At 34.4% G+C, this 20,668-nt stretch overlaps 1 protein-coding gene across 3 annotated transcripts in view; it reads left to right on the forward strand.

The window, feature by feature from the left end:
- The window catches only part of RB1CC1 (RB1 inducible coiled-coil 1), a 64,299-nt gene extending 43,875 nt beyond the window's left edge, over positions 1-20,424 (forward strand). Inside the window, exons 15-24 of one of the 3 annotated variants that reach the window (XM_026050070.1) lie at positions 1,435-3,350; positions 7,463-7,622; positions 8,540-8,648; positions 8,739-8,979; positions 11,365-11,416; positions 11,789-11,836; positions 15,535-15,593; positions 17,133-17,269; positions 18,379-18,449; positions 19,052-20,424. In XM_026050070.1, coding sequence (XP_025905855.1) covers positions 1,435-3,350; positions 7,463-7,622; positions 8,540-8,648; positions 8,739-8,979; positions 11,365-11,416; positions 11,789-11,836; positions 15,535-15,593; positions 17,133-17,269; positions 18,379-18,449; positions 19,052-19,129 — 2,871 coding nt within the window. In that variant the 3' untranslated portion in view covers positions 19,130-20,424. The remainder of the gene's footprint in view (positions 1-1,434; positions 3,351-7,462; positions 7,623-8,539; positions 8,649-8,738; positions 8,980-11,364; positions 11,417-11,788; positions 11,837-15,534; positions 15,594-17,132; positions 17,270-18,378; positions 18,450-19,051) is intronic. The other 2 variants (XM_026050071.1, XM_026050072.1) reach the window with 2 other exon arrangements.
- The last annotated feature ends 244 nt before the right edge of the window (positions 20,425-20,668 follow it).

The raw sequence follows: 20,668 nt of genomic DNA on the forward strand, positions 1-20,668 counted from the left end.
GCACACATAGAAACGCATGGAGACAATACGTATAGTCCAGAAAAGAGAGCGGCCAGAGCAGGATCATCATGATTGTCAGCCAAGGAGATTGGTCTTTCAGAACAGATCTCCATTCTGAAAGCTCTCCAGCGCTTCAAGACTGAACACCTTAGGTACTTTATTGCAAATATTATGAACGTACTCAGAAACAGTTAAGTTTTCTTGATGGTCAGATTCTGCAGAGAGATAAGATYGAAGAAGTCTTTCAAAAAGGACATAAAAACAAAGTAATGGTTGGCCTATAGTCTTACAAGCAAAGTTCAATTCCATAAACCCAACAGATCTCCAGTCTGTGATCCTAATGATCTTGCTCTTGTCTGTCCATCTCTGTCATAGATACTCATTATGTATTTAAACTGTATGTATTTCATTATCATTTTCTTGGASTGACAGGTGAATTCTTTCCAACCCATCCTATTATAAGTTGCTAGGGGTGGAGAGTGAGGCTTGTATGTAGCTTTTTATGATTTCAGCATTCAGCTAATGTGAATGTGTTCTGCGCTTGCTGAAGTTTCAGGTTTACATTTCTTCCTAGAATAGTTCTGTGAAGGTGGAGAAGTTTATGTAATGTTTATGCTGTTTTACATACTACTGTTACTCATTTAATTTGGATGGTTAATCTGTTAGTCTTTTTTTCTACTCTTTGTCTCTGTACACTGTCTGTGTACACTGTGTACACTGATCGCTGCTGTTGATCCCTATTGCTGAGGTTTTTCAACATTTCTGAACCAGAAGAACAGTTTACATGCATGTTCTTGATTCCCATATTGGTAGAAGACAGTTTTGTTACAGAATCACAGAATGGTTGTGGTTGGAAGGTACCTCTAGAGATCATCTAGTCCAACCTCTCTGCTCCAGCAGGGACACCCAGAGCACGGGGCACAGGGCAACATCCAGGTGGGTTTGGAAGAYCTCCAGAGAAGGAGACTCCACAGCCTCCCTGGGCAGCCTGTKCCAGGGCTCTGTCACAATGTTTTTACATGAAAACTTTTCTTGTGAACATTCTGTAGTTTTATGCTAACTTCTGAATTACACTGAACAACAATAGAAAAAATATTTTACCAACAGTATTGTCGAGAAAAACATTTTAACTATGCCAGCAAACAAAGACTGTCTATTTCTGGCAGGTATGTTACTTTTTTTTTTTTTTTTTTTGTCATCTAAATTTACACTTCAGTCCTTTGGAATAAAATATGTGGAATATTTGGAATAAAATATCTTTAGTTTAATAGATAATTATAGATATAAACTTTAGATTATATCTATATTATAATTGTATCTATAGATTATCATTTATATTGATAAAATGTATAGATACGTTTTAATCTACTTCGAATGCTGACACTTTTGCCAATCACTTTGTTAAATCCTTGTTTTCTATTTTACAACTTGTAGGCCTCCAATAGCCAAGCATCACCACAATCTGCTACTACGCCAAGGATGGAAAGTGCAACAGGAACCACACTTGCTACCTCTTCTAGAACTCCTCCGTCACTCAGTCTTCAGGGTCCCTTGTGTCCTCCTGTGTGTCCTCCAACTGCGTTAGAGGAATTATCTCCCGACAGCATTGATGCTCATACATTTGATTTTGAAACAATTGCCCATCCAAACTTGGAGCAAGCTCTTAAGCAAGGATCGTTAGACTTGGATTCCTTGGCAGAAAGTCCAGAATCTGATTTCATGTCAGCGGTGAATGAATTTGTAATAGAGGAAAATCCAGTATCTCCTAATGTAATAAGTGATCCACAAAGTCCAGAAATGATGGTGGAATCTCTTTATTCTTCAGTTATCAATGCAATAGATAGTAGACGTATGCAGGATACAAGTTCTTGTGTAAAGGACGTTGCAGTCGAAAACGCATCTCTCAGTGTTTGCATGGAGAAGTGTAGGATCTTTGCTCAAGATTCAAAGGTACATTTAAGAGGTATAAAAGAAGATCTAGGCCACTTTAGAACACTTGTACAAAAAGAACAGTGTGACTTTTCTAACTCTTTAAAATGCACTTCGTTAGAAATAGTAAACGTTATTGAAAATGTAAAACTTTCACTTGAAAAAACACTAAAAGATAAACATCAACAGGAATTGCAGTCCTTGAAAAGTGAATATGAAACTAAAATGAATAAATTACTGGAGGATGGTGAAGAAAATGAAAAAAAGATTAAAAAGTTAAAAAGTGACTTATTAGGCCTTGAAGAAGTTCTTCAGAATAAGAATAATGAATTTGCAATGGTGAAAAATGAAAAAGAAGCTGTTGTTTGTCTTCAGAAYGAAAAAGACCAGAAATTACTTGAATTGGAATGCCAAATGGAGACGCAAAATAGTGAAATTAAAGAACTAAGGCAGTCACGTGAAATAGTACTTGAAGACTTGAAAAAACTTCACGTTGAAAATGATGAAAAACTACAACATTTGAGGGCAGAATTGCAGAGTTTAGAGCAAAGCCATTTAAAAGAACTGGAAAATAACCTGCAAGCCAGGCATTTACAGGAATTTGAGAAGGTAATAGCTGAGCATAAAGACTCTTTAGATAAGTTAAAAAAGGAGAACCAGCACAGACTTGAACAAATGCAGGAATCTCATGCAGCAGTTGTCCAAGAGAAACAACAACAGRTAGAAGAGTTAAAACTGAAACTTTCAGATCTGTCTGATTTGAGGTGCAAGTTAGAAGTTGAACTTGCGCTGAAAGAGGCAGAAACTGATGAAATGAAGCTGCTTTTGGAAGAAAGCAGAAACCAGCAACAAGAGACCTTAAAATCGCTGATTGATAAGGAAACAGAAAGTTTGAGAAAGGAGATAGATAAATTAAACAGTAAGATACAAGTTCATAATGATGAATATCAAGTGGGCTTGTCAGAACTAAGAACTCTAATGTCAATTGAAAAAGATCAGTGCATTTCTGAGCTAGTGGACAGACACGAAGAAGAGTCAAAATTACTTAGAACTGAATTAAACAAAGTAATGCATTTGCATCAAAAAACTTCTGAAGCAGAAAAAAGACTTTCAGAGCAAATAACAGAACTGCAGAGTAAGTTAGAGTTGGAAGCGAGTGCCCTAGAAAAGGCAAAAACAGAAAAAATGGCTCTCTGTGAGCAGCAGGAAAAATATGAAGCTATTATCCATAAGCTTGAGGAAGAGAAAGAACTGTTAGTATCTAACCAAGAACAAGACAGGCAGTTACTCATTCAGAAGCTCAATTGTGAAAAAGAGGATGCAGTACAAACTGTTTGTAAAGAGTTTGAATTACAGAGGGAAGCTGCTGAAAAAGGGCTTTTGGAAAAAATACAACAACTTGAGATGCAAGTTAATCAGAGGTACTGTAAGAATTAAGTTGCTGTGTTTTCATAGTAGTCTGAAAATAATCTGGTATATTATAATGCAGTATGCAGTAATACATTACAAATATATATTTGTAATAGTACTTTGTTTTGGGGGTTTTTATGTATTTCAAGCACTTTCACTTTAATAAGTAGTGACACTTGTCAACAGTTTATCTCAAAGGTCATAAACATCTTGCGCAGTACTACTTTSGACACTAATAAAGGTTTTATTAAACTTCGATTTTGTAATGTTACACTGAAGGAAAATATATTACTGTTTCCACAGTAATATATTACTGTATATTCAAATTTAGCATTTCTTTTCTGTCCCATCCTTTGTTTTGACACCAGCACTTATGTGAGCATGTAATGTACCAGTTTTTAGGCTGGTAACTTTTGTATACTGCTGTACATAGCTCATGTGAGTGCTAATGCTAGCATGAAAAAAATGTGGGGCAATATATGACCGGTTGAAGCTTGTACGATGGCATCTTGCACTTAGTGACTTTAGCTGCCGTGAGTTTACATATGAGAATCTTTGGTCTGAGCTTTGCAATYTTATGCAAAAGCACTATGACAAATTGTTTTAAAGAACATTCTGACATCATTCTTTATTTAATTTTTGCAATATTTTTAAAAAGAAAATCCTATTTTTCCTTACCCTAAAGATCAGAATTACTTCTCCTTGCTTCTCATATCTTGCCTATTTATTAGTTTAATTTGCCAGCAACAGGGTAATTGTGGTATTGTACAGCGGAGATATTAAAAATGACTATTCTGCTGTGTTTGTGTGACCACTGCTTAAACAGTGCTCTAGATTGAAATACCTGAGCTTGTCATTAGTATTCTTGCAGTATTTGGAAACATCAAGGATAGTTTTTGTTTGTACAATACATAGGTAAAGCATTTTATTCTAGGTATTAGGAATTGTCAGATGTGTGCAATAAGAAAAGAGCCGTAGAAGTGGACCTGAAAGCATGAATGCAGATGTGAAGTAGCACTTTAAGCATTACACTGATGTTTAAAAGTTTTAAAAGGAGAAGAAAAAAGGAATGTGAAGAGTTACACATAGAATCCAAAATGTGCATAAAATACAGTTCTGTAGCGCAAAGGAGAATTTGAAATATCAACTTTAGTTRCGTTATTTTACAATTTTGTTATGTTGTCATACTTATGTTGTATCAGTGTTGATGTATATTCATGTATTAATGTATGAAAAAAAAGCAATTTTTTAGAATTAGGGTTCAGTGATTGGTTTATAGTGAAATTAAGTTTTTGGTCTTAACAAAATATCCCTGTCTGTTTAACACAAAAAGGTAAAATAAGGAGGGAGAAAAATGCAACTAGTTTTGTTTTCCTTTTTTAATATATTTATTCACTGTTCTTTAAAAGCTTTACAATTCTGGCCTAGAAAAAAATGTAGGTGTGTGTGCTCAAAACTTTWAAAAAAATGAATTGGATACATTTAAGTTTAAATAACTTCTAAACACAGACAGCTTGTGTATTCTAATACACTGGGGCCACATTGTCCATTGTCTACAAAATACATTGTCTAATTTTATCTGCTAAGTGGTTCGAGTTCTATCAGAATTTTCGTAGTACAACAGTAAAATACATGTTTATACTTTCATGCTAGGACTCTTCTTAGTGCCTTTAATATGCTGTTAGACTTTTTTTTCCTCCCTTAGGAATTAAAGAGTTGTTTTGTTTTGCTTCATATACCCAGGGGATGTTTATTTCTTATTTAAAKGTGTTTTAGTATTTCAGAATGGCTGGCTATCTGTTTGAGTTCCTAAAACCCCAGGGTTAGTAGCTAGAGTTGCCCTGTTATCCTCCTTCAATTGTTCTTTAGCAGTTGATCTGCAATGGTACAAAACAGCATTTCCGTAGCATGTGTCTGTGTGCCAGCTAAATGTCTTTGTCTGAAGAGCAATGTTTTGCTATCCTTCTAGAAGACATTGACAGGAATGGTTATATTTGAATGGTTACATTGGAATTGAGTGTTGCACTGCTGTTAATTTATATTAAAAGTGACAAAAACATCTAGAAGCTACAAAGCCTGAACAGAAAACCTATTTACAGATACATGACAAATAATGTGTTTTGGTGGTAAGGTGCCTGGAACGGAAACCGTGGTGGTTTAGAAAGATAATAAAACTGCAGAGCATTTGTAACTTATTTAGTCTTTCTACTGTATATAGTCTGTACTATTAGCACAAAATGAACTGAGAAATACAAGTTTTGTAATGATTTCTCTATTAAGCAGACCTTTTGTGTGAGTGAGTTTAAATATTTACAGAGCTTTATAGAACATTGTAAGCAGGAGAGGAATCTTGATGTCACTGTGAACTGAATTGCKGCCTTGGTGCAGTCCTGCCTGTGTATCGTCCAGCCGTTTCCATGAGCCCACAGCCGGTGATGAAGCCTCTCCACTACCTGTGTGTGTGTTGGTGTGCTCTGTCTCTTGTAACTAGGCTTAACTTAGTAATTGGGAAGCAAAAAAACACTTTCTTGGTAGCATTTAAAAGGTAGCYTTTGCTTCTCGGGGTTTGTTTCATTCCCTGTTCATTTTCCTCATAATTTCTGGAACTTATTTTGCAAATATTCTTTCAGGGATTTCATATTTGCAGTTTTTCACAGGCTTTTTGAGTGCTTAGCTATTGCATCAGACACCGTATGCCCATGTGGCCAAACAGGGGTCCTTTTGCAGCAGAGTGCTTCTCTCAAAGGTCTCCTTCTGTCACCACTGCCGCAGTGGCTGAGACCTTCACAGAATGAATATGTAAACCCAACACCTCATGTAGTTAAGAGGTTTAAAAACTGGCAGTCTATGCTGCTGTCCTCCGCAGAAGAAGCGGTTAGTGGTCCACTAAGGCCACGTGCGAGCAATGGTACCTGCTTTGGTTTAGTGCAGCTACCCGACCTGGGGCTGGGCTAATGTATTAGCTTAGTGTTCAGACAATCTAGAGTGATGGAAGAGTGTGCATTTTTATTACTTGCAAAGTAAGATGCAGGCAACTGTTATTTGTGCTTTGCTAAATCCTCAATATTGTTAAATTGTTACAGAGATTTGCTGGAGAAGACAGCAACTGTGTTCTGGATTGTGTGGTTAAAGGAAAGATTCCTATGTAGCTTGTAGCTATGGCTATCAGAATATTACATTCCTAGCCTTCTCCAGAGTACTTTTTTCATATTCCCAATGCTGATTTTTAATGGTGCCTCTGAAGTTTTGTAGTCCATAGTGGTAACAGATGAAGCAAGAAGAAATCTTGAAGTGTTTTTAGCATTAGCAATTGTGCTTGTAGGTGTTGGACACCCAATGCTTTGCTTTGTAGGTGTTGGACACCCAATGCTGGGTGTCCATTGGGTTGGACACCCAATGCTTTGATTCAGCACAGCTTCCAGGCTGCTTTGAATAGAGAAATCTGTTGACTTATATGCACATAGATGGAAAGTTAGGTTTTGAGGGTTTTTTTAATAAAAAGTACTTCTAATGTAGAGGAATAATAGTTAAAATTTTATAGGTTTTAACAGATGTTGTGCAAAAAAATGTATTYGTCTATCCTGACATTCTGTAATGGTAGTTCTTGGTGACCTAAACCAAAATGCAGGAGGACGATCATGATTTAGGTTCAGTTATGGAAAATATTCAGCTGATATAAGATTTCCTTTTTCAGTAGCCCTTCATGATTGTTACCCTTYTTGCTCCAGGGGCTCTTGATGCTTCTCCTTCTTTAGGTAGTTGCAAAGATTCTCAGTCTTGAATTTTCCCATCTGGATTCACTACCAACAGATTTACTGCTGAAATGCTTCATCACAAGAGTTGTGGAGACTTAGAATTTAGACACTCTAGTCGCCAGCTGACCCCTTATTCTTTTTGTAGATTCTAAAGTAGAGCCGGTGTAGCACAGTAGAAAACAGAAGGGAGATACCCATGATTAACATGTAGAATTGAAGATTTGGAATAAATTAATTGCAATATTGTATTACTTAAAAATTCCAGAAAAATATCTCAAAATTAAATGTTGACATTTGTATTTGTATATTAATATGTAATGGAACTCTGTGTRTACCGCAAATTTAAAGCCTAAACGTTTTCTTTTAAGTCCTCCTACTGTATCATCTACTGAATCAAGCTTGGTTGCTGAACTTCAAGAAAAGCTTCAAGAAGAAAAAATGAAGTTCTTGGAGCAACTTGAAGAGCAAGAGAAAAGAAAGAATGAAGAAATGCAAAACATTAGAACATCACTAACTGCAGAACAGCAGGTAAAGCTGATTCTTTGTATTGCTTCTGCTCCGGTAAGAATGATGAGAACTTTAATTACATTCCTTCCTTTACAACTTTATTTACCTAATTATCAAGAGCTTGGATATACACATTAATAGAATCCAAGTTATAAAAATTTAAACTCTGTGTGAATGACACCGTCTACATTGTTTTCTTGCTTCTGCTTATGTTAAGCTAGATGTCTGCCATTCTCATCAGTTTGTCTTTTCATCCCATTTAACCCTAAGCTTCTGCTGAAGGCTTCTCATGTAGGTGGGGAGAAGAAGGATTCAAAAAGCAGAATGATGCATCGGAGTGCAGAAGAATATACTAGTCTCTTATGTTGCACAGGCTAACTAGCTGGAATTCATATATGATTTCTTTATTATTATTCAGCAGGAAGTCAGTGCGTGACTTGAAATCTATTTCTAATTCAGATTCTAGTACATTGCTCTACCGCATAAACAATGGTTTTTTTGTATAATGTTACATACCTTGGTGCAGCATGGATACRTTTTATGTTAAAACTGGAAGTCCCAGTATTAATGTTTTTTAGTATGTCACATGCAATTGTGCTATGCTGAGATGTGACCTATTGCATTAAAAGACCATGCCAGGAATTAATATTTTGAATTATGATTTTTTTTCATAATTGTATTAGATATGTACATTGGGGAGGAAGGATGAGGCAAGGGACAGTAGGATAAAAATAAAACAGAGGTGTTCAGAGCATCCTCAAAACAAAGCGTCCAGACCGGGTATCTCTTTACCAAAGTAGCATGTAAATACTTTCTGTATAACTATTGTTTAGGAAGCTGAAATGTATAGTAACTTTTTTACATTTATCTTTCTATAATGCACTTTGTATAACATTTATGCTACATATTTCTTTAATAATGCTTCTTTTTGTTTTCAGACAAATTTTAACACTGTTCTGGCAAGAGAAAAAATGAAAAAAGAAAACATAATAAATGATCTTAGTGACAAATTAAAATCACTAACACAACAGCAAGAAAAAGATAAGGGTAAGCAAAGTTATGAAAAAGTACTGTCTTTTCAATCAGGGCCATTTCATTTACTTCAAGTTCTTGATCTTTGGCTTATTCTTTTCATAGATTTAATAGAAACACTTTCTGAAGATCGAGCTCGTTTGCTTGAGGAGAAGAAGAAGCTTGAGGAAGAAGTTAACAAGCTGAGAACTAGTAATTTTACTCCTTCAGCCTACTTAGCAGCAACCTCAGAAGCTTGTGGAGCCTGTGCCCCTGATGTTCCCGCTGACACAGATAGGCTGGTGTCTGACCTTACAGCTGAAGGGAGGATGGACTCCGCGATGGAAACCAGCATGATGGCTGTGCAGTAAGTATGGGATGTTGCAGCAAGATTACACCAAGTCCCCTTCAATTCTTTAGATATATGTACTGTTGAATATTTAAGTACAAATGAGATATGTTACGCTTCTTACTCATCTGTGAAATGAGTGAGATCTGTTCTTGTTAAAAATATTCTTTTAAATGCATACCTACAATTACAGTGTCAGAGTCATTGAGAAAGCTTTCTGTGATTTAGAAGTAGCTGAAGTCAGAGGAGACTCTTGGTCCTGCAATTATATAATGAAAATATTAACCTAATTATAAGCAATTTAAATGGAGTGGGAGAAGAGCAATTTCTCTAACAATGGCTAACTTGTTTAAAAGAGAAGAAAGCAGATGTATAGTTTTTGCTTTTCTGTATACATTTGYTGTAGATACTAAAAGTGAGATGATGAATGGGAAGAGGTTATGCTTGATAAGATTTAAGATGAGTTTTGTATTCAAAACCAGCATGGGACAGAGGCAGATCAAGTAGCCTTGATGAATTTTTTTTCCTCCTTGTGGGGAGAATGAGTAGGTATTCATCATTCTTTTGTGTATAGCTTTTCTGAATCAGCATTGTGAGTCATGAGGTACTTAAAGAGACTTATTAGGAAATGTAATGGGTCCATGACAGAAGACCTCAGCAGTGGAAGCCCTTCTGTGAGGGAAACACCRAGGGAACGCGAACAACACAACCTTCATAGTTAAACTGTTCACCTAAAATTGGTTCTTTGGGGTTTCTGGCATGTGTTTGAATCTGGTGGACAGTCTGAATAGGCAACAGCTTTAAATATTAGCATTATCTAGGTATCATATTATTCCAACTGTTGATCCCCTTTATTCACTGAGGTGTGTGGCAGGACTAGTTTGCAGGCAGCAGTCTGAATCTAAGCTTGAAATACAAAGTGGCGCTGGAGAGCAGAGGGACCTGCTGGAGCTTTGTCACGGTCACTCCCTTCAGCCTGTTGTGTGTTTTGGATGCCCTGCAGTAGCAACGTGCAGGGTTGTTGGCAGGCAATGGCCTTGCACAGTGACCATGGCACTCCCTGTTGTGATAACAGTGACCTGATCTCAGTTACATCTCCGTGAGCCTGTAACACCCTTGGGGTTCAACTCTTCTGAGCTTAAAATAATATTGACTACTACAAAGCCATAGGGTGCTTTTTCTTAGCAAAACAACTTACTATAGGTATGTTTTTTACTCCTCTTTTTCCTTTCTTTACATGTTTATGCTGGTGTTTCAGTCTTCTGAGGATATTTCTTTAATTTCCCTACATTAGGTGCTCTTGCTCTAAGATCCTCTTCTGTCATGGTATTTAAAGGGAATCTTGGGTTTGAACTACATGATATTTCTAAATAATAATCATATGGAATTATTTTATGCTTTATGCCTCATTTTATGCTTGCATTAGTTTTCTGGTGATTTTTAATACATGCATTTTAACTGATATTTAACTGATATTCCAATATGGTCAAAAGGGACGTTAAGTTTCACAAGAACATTTATATGAAGAAATTAGCTACATCATCTTTGAATGTAGCAAAATTTAGATAGTGAATAGGCAAATTGCTTTACTACGGGCTTCTCTTGACATCTTCCTGTTACATGAGAGCTAATCAGCCTTTTAACTAAAATGAAGGAATGATTAGCATGGTTTAATTATAGTTGGTTAGTTGTACTTTGCATTTTGCTTAGATTTACAGTATGTCTCATCAGACTTGATGATTGGAATGAGTCCAAAAAAATTTTTTTTTCCAACCATAGCAAGTTGAACTACAGAATATATTACTTCTTTCCTATTAACCTGCCTTTCAGAATAGAATCCAGTTGTTTTAGGAATTACTCTATGTTCTGAGGAAATTTCTAACTAAAAAGGGTAGTGTTAGCATTTTCTTACCATATCCCAGTTCTCAGTTTTTCTCACAGCTGCATGAAGGCAATCAGTAGGTCAACAGTCACATTGAATGCTCTGGCTGAGAGACCTAGAGCACAGAGAATTTGAATGACAAAGATTAGGAAAATAAAGTGCTGTAGAGGTGAGCTGGGGTTAGCTGCCAAAGGTTTACAAGTTGTAAAAATATTGGGGAAAAAAAAGAAAAATATGCAGAATTGGCCCTGTGTAACTTCATAAGCTATTTATCTGTGACTGGAAATTGACTGACCTCTTCCAACTACTTTCTTTTCTGGTTCTACCAGAAGAATCTTCCTAAGTCAAGGTTATTTTTCCATTCTGTTTTCTCCCCTTATACCCATTCCCACCACTCTGCCCCTGCTCTTTTATTTTTATTTTTTATTAATGACATTCATTGGTGTGTGAATGGGGCGGGGGGGAAACCTTTTTAATGTAAGGAATTAATATTTAACCTATCCATGTTCTTTGCCTTTTAGCGAGAATGTCCATATGTCTGAAGAGAAACAGCGGATAATGTTGTTAGAAAGAGTAAGTAGTTTATTAAGTATTTATCAAGTRTTGTGGTCAGTTGTTACATAGTCTGATGCAGTATAGTACCTGCAGAACTTATTCCTTGTGTGCTCGTCTGCCACTAAATAGTGTGGATGTTTTTCCTGTTGGAGAAGGATGAGAATGGAGAGAAGCGTAATTTAGCAGTGGGCAAACAATACTGTGGTCGTTATGTGACTTCTGACTTTGTGTGTACCTTTCAAAAGATGTTTGAATACTCTTAGAATTTTGAATACTACAGTAAATGTACATGTTGTGTAAATAGTGTGGCTCTGGTCATATCAACATATTTATTTAAATTTTATTCTATAAAAGTATATTGATTGATCAGATTACATGATTTTCTTTCAGACTTTGCAGTTGAAAGAAGAAGAAAATAAGAGATTAAATCAAAGATTGGTAAGTATTTGTACAATGTGTATTTTGAGTCTTTTTTTTTAAAAAGCTTACAAATGTTAAACTTGTTAAAATAGAGAAAAGGCTTTTGCAAGTTTAAAAAACATATTTCAAATGTTAAGTCAAATGATAGAAAAAGAAGTGGCAAGTATATGCAATTTGATAGCTTTTAGAGGTACATCAACTTAATAGTTTTCCCATGAAAAATATTCATAGGACTGGAGGGAAACAGAACTTTTATTTTAAAAGGAACACAGACCTATCCAAACTTAAAAAAGTAAGGTTAATTCAAATGGATCCATTTCTTTCAACAGACATAAATTGAAAGCCAGCTTRCAAGAAAATCAGGAATATTAGTAATTTAGAAGTTATTTTTTGGAAAACTTCTTGGTGGTAGTGTTGAAGAGGATTTTTTTTTTTTCAAAGTATTGATGTGAATGAATGTATTAGAATTTTATGAGGAATGAGAATGAGCAGCTCGTCAAGTGTTATTCAAGGTGAAGCGTACATRTAAGTCGGCTTCAACCTATATACATATATCTGAGAAGATTTCAGGTTAGTCTGCTGGTGGCATTTAATTTTACATACAAACATACTCAACATTTAGAGCAGGTGTCTCTGTCGCACTTCTTCTATAAAGTGCCTTTCAATTGACAGGCCATAAATCAATCATTCATAAGAAAGCATTCCCAGCAGTTGGAGACCTCCCACCTGCATCTGTCATTTCTGGGAGGTGTAAGGAAGATGGAGCCAGAATTTTTAGTGTTGCCTGCCCAGACAGGAGGCAGTGGGCACAAACAAACACAGGAAATTCCATAGATTTCCTTTTTAAAAAATCTGTGAGAGTGGTTGATTAGTGGAACACGTTGCTCGGAGAAGTTGCAGAGTCTCCATCCGTACAGTTATTCATAATCTTATTGGATATGGTCCTCCGCAGTCTGCTCTAGCTGACCCTGGTGGAGCATGGGTGGACTGAGTGTCTCCAGAGCTCCTTTACAGCCTCAAGTATTCTGTTTCTGTGTGTTTAGTCAGTGCCAGTGAATAAAATGAGAAAGAAGATACTGATAGTTTCCTTAATTCTTGATCCTTCTTAATATTTATGTATCCACAGGTTTCAACTTTAAGCTGAATAAAATTAATGTGTATGATAAATGGACATTTCCTTTGACAGTTTGCTTAGTCTGTGGAGATCTTTTTTTCTTCACATGGACAGATGATATGTTGAAGTTGGGCTGGGAACTAATACCTGTCTAGCTACAAATTATATTTAATAACAAAACTGTTAAACTTCTCTAATTCTTTGTAAATTGACTTTTTTTCTATACAGATTAGGATTGGAATTTCCTATATAACTTACTCCCCTTAAATATTAAATATAAATAAACTTAAATATAAATAAACTTAAATATAAATAAACTTAAATATAAATAAANTTAAATATAAATAAACTTAAATATAAATAAACTTAAATATAAATAAACTTAAATATAAATAAAGTTGTTATTTTCTTTCAAACTCTTTCTATTTACATGAATTTCTACATTAAAATCTGTCCATAACAACCCAGCTAAGGCTGAGCGTGAGAAAAGATTGCAGAACTCATAAGATACCTGATGTTGTGCAAGACAAATACAGATTTCTTATTAGTGCTTAGTAGCCTGTACCAAGCCATGTAAGAGAATCCACCAGCCCATTAGTGTGTAAACCAAATCAAAATTAGTATCTTTAAGCGTATAAGAATCAGATATCTTCTCAGTTTCTTGTCTGTCATTTCATAATGTTTGTCAGTATTAGAATCTGCTTTCGTTTCATCCATTTTGTAGAATTTTCCTCTTATTCCTAAAGCTAGACTCTGAAACCCTTTGATTTCTCAGCAAGTCTTCCTTTGCTCTCAATCTTTTAAGAAGTAACAATCTCACAAATATGCAGCTTTAAGATAGTGAGGTATATTTTAGTTCTCTTCCAAAATTAGAACAGAAGTTGAAGAAAAAAATCCTCCTTTCACAAGGAAACTGGCAACTTGTCCTCTGGATGTCTCTGGTACCAGCAACAACATAACCAATAAAAGATTTTTTAAAAATAGCTCCTTTTAATACCAGAAATGTGGAAAAAGGAGTTTTTTTATAAAATTATAAAATTAAATAATATGAAATATTGTAAATGTAACTTTTTTTGTTTAAAGGCTAGAAGAGAGATCTTCTGTCTAGATTTCTGAACTTTTGAGAAGCTATAATTAAAAGTATTGTTAACTGCCTGATTTGGTGTATTCTGTTTCTTGAATTAAAAATTTCTGAAAAATAGAGAAATTAGTGTGCATTAAATTTAAATATAAAACTTATTTTAGTTTTAAAAAGTAAACAAGGAAAAAACTTTAGTTTTATTGTCCGAAGATAACTCACAATTTTCTAAGACTATTGACGGTAATGTTTGATTGTACTTGATAGCCTTCATGTTAACTGTGTCATTTCCAAGAAAAAGTACAGTGTGAATGAGTCAGACATGTTCATCTCTAGGAAAAAAAAAAAAAAAAAGATCTGAAGTTGGACTGCATAAAGAAAAGCAGTTGATGACGTTATTAAATGTCAAGAGATTCTGATGTACTTTATTCAATTTGGACTAATTTTCTTAAAGTGAAGAATAATTTGAAGTAGTGATAAAAAGGAGTCATGAATGGGCTTCATCTCACGTTAARACAGGCTGGTACTGTTTTCTAACCAAAAATACTAACCGTAGGAAATATGATAACAGTATTTGAGCTATAGCTGAATAGTCATTAATTAAATTTGAAGTACAAATTRTTGTGATTTGGGTAGCATATATAGGTGGTTCAAGAAGTGGAAACCATATTGAGAACTGCCTCATCTTTAATCAGAGTTTCTACATGATAACAGTAAATTGTGTTCTGTAAGGAAGCTATGAAAGGGTAGCCAAGTGTATAAGTTTAWATCATGTCAGCTTCTCTGTAGCCATGTCTGTGCTATATAGTGTTATTTTTCAACCCCTTTTCACTTAATATCGTAACTCAGAAAGTATATATGTGCATATATGCTTTCCAGTCAAGCTAATATATTGTAAATTTGCACCTAGTTTATGCTAATGTAAACTGTTCATCTGCCAGTATTAGGAGAATTCAATCAGATTTAAAGGCAAGTATCATGAATGCATGAGAGAAAAAAACATGTACAAAAACTTACTTAAGCCTTTGTTTGCTGTTAGTGAATTCATTCAAGTTTTGTTCCAAGTAGTCCTACAGAGAGTAGATGCCCTCTATTATAGGGCATTTAGTTCTGCAGTAAAACTGAGAGACCATATTGATCTTAACTGTCAACAGTTGAAGTGTAATAATTTGGACTTCTAGTATGGCAATGGCTGCTGTTTTAGAATATATAGCTTTTTCATTGAGTCTTGTATATACTCTGGACAGGGACAGTGTTCAGGGACATTGATCTCCAAAGCACCACTTATTGTTACATAATGAAGGAGCAAAGAGTTACGTAATACACTTGGTAATTAAGTGTAGTTCTTCAAGCTGAAGCTGCAAAACAAGAAGACAGAAAGGTATGCCTTTTTCTTGGGTAAGTGTAGGATCTGCAAGAATAATTTATCTAAACCAAGAATGATTTATCTAAAATATCTTGTTATCTGTAGTGTGTACTTCATAGTTTGCCAGTATCTCTCATATTTTTATTTTTTGCTTTTAGATGTCCCAAAGCATGTCATCGGTATCCTCAAGACATTCTGAAAAAATAGCAATCAGAGAGTAAGTACACTTTCATTTTCAGATTAAGAGATTATTCTGCCCTCAGCAGTAAGTGTGTAAAGAATGASCCAGTTATGTTGTTTTACTGTATGACATCTGTAGATCATCTCTAGTTTAGTTTTCAGATATTGTGCTGTCCCAATTGACCACAAATCCAAATTAATAAACGTTAATAAAAACAATAATAACCTTTATGYCAGTTACCTTCCTGTTTATTTGTGTCGTAAGAGAGTCTGTCTTTACACTAGTCATAAGGATAATGTCCCATGAAATTGCTCCCAGTTTCACAGAATCATACTAAGAAAATACAAGAAAGTTGTTCTCATGTTCCATTATATTCCAATCAAAGTTGAAACTTCTGGAATCTTAAAAAAATTTTGGCTTACCTTGAAAGAATGAAAATAAATAAATAATTCTGTTCTGTTTACTATAAAACAAATACTCTTGGAGAATAGGAACAGCTGTCTGTAGTTTCCCTAAGTCATTTATGAGGCTGAAATAACTGTAAGAGTCATGTGCGTGTTTATGCAGTATTTGTTAAATGAGTAGCAACAAAATTGCTCTTGGAAAGAAAAACAGTGTTTTTCTGAATTAAAACAATTGCACTTAATTGTAGCAAGGACATTATATGCTGACTAGGCCTGTTCTGTGAGCAGGTGAATTTTATGGCGATTTTTATATTTGGGATAAAAATGAAAAAAAAAGAGAATTCACCTGTCCAAAAAAAGTCTTTATCTCAGTCAATATAGTCTGTTTTCATAATTAGTTAAGAGCAGAAAGTTTACAGTGTTGTTTAYGTAATTTCAAAATGAACTTTAAAGGAGATGAGCTAAATTTCTCCAGATTTGTATATTTATTCCAGACTCTGTATCTTCAGTCTCCTTTTTTAAAATGAGTTTTCCCCTTCCTTTGCCACCGCCACAAAATACATTTACACACACAAACATGCATATACCGTGTGTGTGTGTTAGAGCCCTCTCATGACTTGATGCTTGATCCGTGGTTATTTTGGGCTTTATCTGGGCTGTCCTTGGCATCAAGTGAAAATGAGAGGCTTTGTTTTGTTTTGTTTTTTNTTTTTTGCTTTTTTGCCCACTGATAAAAGATCAATTGAATGCTTGATCTCTTTTTGTCCTGATCTCTTGTCCATCCTTTAAGACCGAGTGCCTATAATAAAGCTTTGACATTTGTATGGTCAAATAAACTTCAATTTAATCATCCAAAGGATATTTATAGAGTTAGAGTGATCATTATTAGTTATTATTTTAGTTATATCAGTTATTAAGTATCATTATAAAATATTGGGGACTATAATTTATCTTCAAATCGAAACCTTAGTATGTTGGGTTTTTCTGTTCATATTTGATAGCAAGACTCTCAATTCTTTAGAGAAAAGAGATGTGTGATTGACAAAACCATGTTAAAAATGCTTTCTAAAAAGTGAGGGGTTTTTTTTGTTTAAATGTTTTTAAATTGTTACATATAGTATATATTTTTTAGGCAGTGTTGAAACCCTGTGTTTTTTCTTGATTCCTTCAGTTTTCAGGTTGGCGATTTGGTTCTCATCATCTTGGATGAAAGGCATGACAACTATGTATTATTTACTGTTAGTCCAACCTTATATTTCTTGCACTCAGAATCTCTTGCTGCACTGGATCTCAAACCAGGTGAGTGTGGTAAGTGTCAGATTACTTCCAATTATTATGTCTTCATACAACATATAACACTTAGTGAGTGGTTATATTCAGTAGGTAAAAATGCATATTGCAGAAACTGCAGAAGAGCTTGCACAGAKATTTCCTACATAAATGTTTGCTTTGATACTATAAAATTTTCAAGGCATAATCTTTCTATAGATAGTAATATTTTATAAAAATAGAAAGAAAATATTAATCTACAAATCAAACTGTTTAAAGAAAAGCCATTTCTGTGCACTAAGTACATTGTATGCATCTTTGTATGCGTTTTTTTGACTTCACTCTGTCTGCACATATACTCATATATACAGGTCATGTAGCCCTTCTTTTGAACCATTTTTACCCTTTGGTGTAATCAAAGTTTAGAAATATATTAACCAAGAATTTTAGGAAGAATAACTGGAAAGTACCTGTAAAAGAGTAAAAATAAAGTACTTACGAAACTCAAAATTGTATACTCAGAAAGAGAAGGCTTTTGCTTTATGTGTGAACCAACAGTAAGAAAAGCAGAAACAGCTTTGAGACAGTAATTAAATAACTGAGTAAAATTGATCATTCATATTTTATATAGCTATGTATGTGCCAGAGTTATGCTTAAACTTAACAGGAGTTCTTCCCATGTGTTTCACGTGTTGTACAGCACAGATACTTCAGCAGTCTCAGAATTCAGCTAGACCTTGGTGGTCTTTTGGAGACAATATACTTAATTTTTTTTATTTCATTCATTTATAACTCAATAAATTTGTGACAAGGTTTGCTGATAGTAAGTTCTGTTGACAGCTTCTGATAAACAATAGCATGTGGAAACTCATGCTTGTAAGAAATAAACATTCATACAGTAATTCCTTTTGCTGTGTGTCCTAAGAAAAAATTTCTACAACAAAAATTTTGAGTATAAGGAGAATACAGATTTTACAAAAAATACACTAGAACAGTGGCATTCCCTTCAATTTAAGCAGTCATTTCATTAAACATATATCTTAATCCAAAATATTGAACAACTCTGCTTATTTTTTTCTCATTTCAAAAGGATAATACTTTAAGTCATTTTTTCATCTGAAATAATCATAAATATACTGTCTGTTTAGCTTCAGGTGCATCTAGGAGACCTTGGGTGCTAGGAAAAGTGATGGAAAAGGAATATTGCCAGGCAAAAAAGGTAAGGAAATGGGAGTGGAAAAGATATGATGTAATAAAATTGAGAGAAAAACRGATTTAATGTTTTCAGTAACTGTGAAAAGTATACTCTATATGCTGACTGAGGGTACTTGGGGATGAAAGCTGTCCCAGGGTTCTGCTATTTCTTCTGTGTTTGCTGCTCAAGGATGGGAAAGTGAAAGGGAACTAGTGACTTGGGTGTTTCTGTCTATGCCACAGAGTAAACCTCCCTGCCCCTTGCATGACAAATCTTTTTTCTCCCTTTCTCTTCAGACACTAGTGAACCTTTCTGATAACCCTCCACAGTCCTATTTATGTGGCTTGTGCTTTGCATTACCTCTACCTTGCAAGTTCCCTTCAATTCCTAGTAGGATTTTGGTAGCGTTTAATGTAAGAATTTTATAAGAGTCTGCAGAAATGATGAAGAATCAGTGGGGGCTCAGAGATGGTAGTATTTTAATAAGGAGAATCTTGTTAGACTACATATCCAGCTCTGAAAAACACAGAGGATGAGAATCAATTGCTACTCAAAAATGTAAAAAATGAAAGTAGAGCAATAACACTGCATTTCTTTTTGTTGTTGTTTTTGTTTTTTATTTTTAGGCACAAAACAGATTTAAAGTTCCTTTGGGTACAAAATTCTACAGAGTGAAAGCAGTACCATGGAACAAGAAAGTATAACGCAACAAAATCTCGGTTCATTATGTCTCCATTCTTTTTTGGCTTGTCCTTCAGTGCTCATTCATCGCTCCAAGTACCAGGCCATCTTTTTATACTGAGGTCATGTGACAATACACTTCACTGATGTACTGCTTTTACTTTTTAACAGGTCACATTTTAGAAACAAGAATTTCATCAAAATCTCTGGCCCTAACTGTTCCAATTTTTTACCCAGATAACTTTAGGAGTGTGGACCAAATGAGTTCATTTTCTCAAGGGCAACCATGTGCAACATGGCTTATTAGCCATGTTAATTGCCTGCTAAATATACATTAGCTTGTATTTAGATGTTAAATGTTATTACCATTATTACCAGCATATGTCCTTTTGTGAAATCATTATCAAAGTACTTGCACTCTTTAACAGATTCTTTATATGTGTAAAATTCATCAACTATTTAAAGAGGAGTGTTCATTGCATGCAGATAATCATATAATTTTTCTTCAACATGAGTTTGCCTCAGTAGATGAATAAAAATAACTACTGCAACTTGTTTCATTACATGAAAATGCTCTTTAATGTTTAAAAAGAACCTTGTAATTTGATAGACTGATTTTGAAAATCAGTCACAGTTAGATCTGCAATCTTCAAAAGCACTTTCGATGGATTGATCATACAGATTCTGAAGGGGAGACACCTGTGCAGTTTGTTCGAAGTGAAGCACTTGATCTTCCCAGCAAAACAGAAGTCTTGTATTAATCTGTTTAGAAAAATCATATTGATGAAATTGTATTTCATGGTTGAGTTTCAGGAAAAAACTCATTGTACATTAACCATAAGAGAGTCATTTAAGTAACAAATTATTGTAATTGTAAAAGACATGTAGAATTTTAAAACAATAAAGATTTGAAACTGTATGTGTTTGAAGCATCTGTGTGCCTTTTAGATATTAACTTTCTGTAATATACATTAAATATAACGCATCTTTTCTCTGACTTCTCCTGTAAAATTTCATTACATAGAAATGACTATATTTTCTCCAGGAGGCATTAATGTTCTGTAACATTCAGAAATTACAAGAATTACCTGTAATAATAATAATAAAAAAAAAGAGTTAAGTAGGCAGAAATTAATTTTATCAGCTAATTAAACTGACAACAGAAACTTCTCAAACTAATTATACTGACTATAATTCAAAAATGTAATTATTCAATTTTCATTTGTCATAATATATATTAAAAAAAAGGATCCTAAATGTGTAACTAGTGGAAAATGAAATTGTGGATTCAAAAATGAACTTATGCTAGACTTTCTCCAAGGAACTGTTAAACTATGATTTACTTTCAGAAAGTGCAGAGTGGAGGAAGAGAAGAATTGATGACAAGAAAATCTTAGTGCTTCTGCCCATATTATTATGCTATGTACTTTAAGACTGCCTGGTCTACTTGAATACCCCGAAACTCCTGTGTATGCTTTATTTAAAAATGTTGTGACATGACATAATTTTAAGTTCAGATTTTTTTTTAATTATGAAAAATRTGGGCTTGGAATTGTATCTTA

The sequence above is a fragment of the Nothoprocta perdicaria genome, unplaced genomic scaffold, assembly GCF_003342845.1.
Source record: "Nothoprocta perdicaria isolate Ctin4 unplaced genomic scaffold, notPer1 scaffold_65, whole genome shotgun sequence".
NCBI lineage: Eukaryota > Metazoa > Chordata > Aves > Tinamiformes > Tinamidae > Nothoprocta > Nothoprocta perdicaria.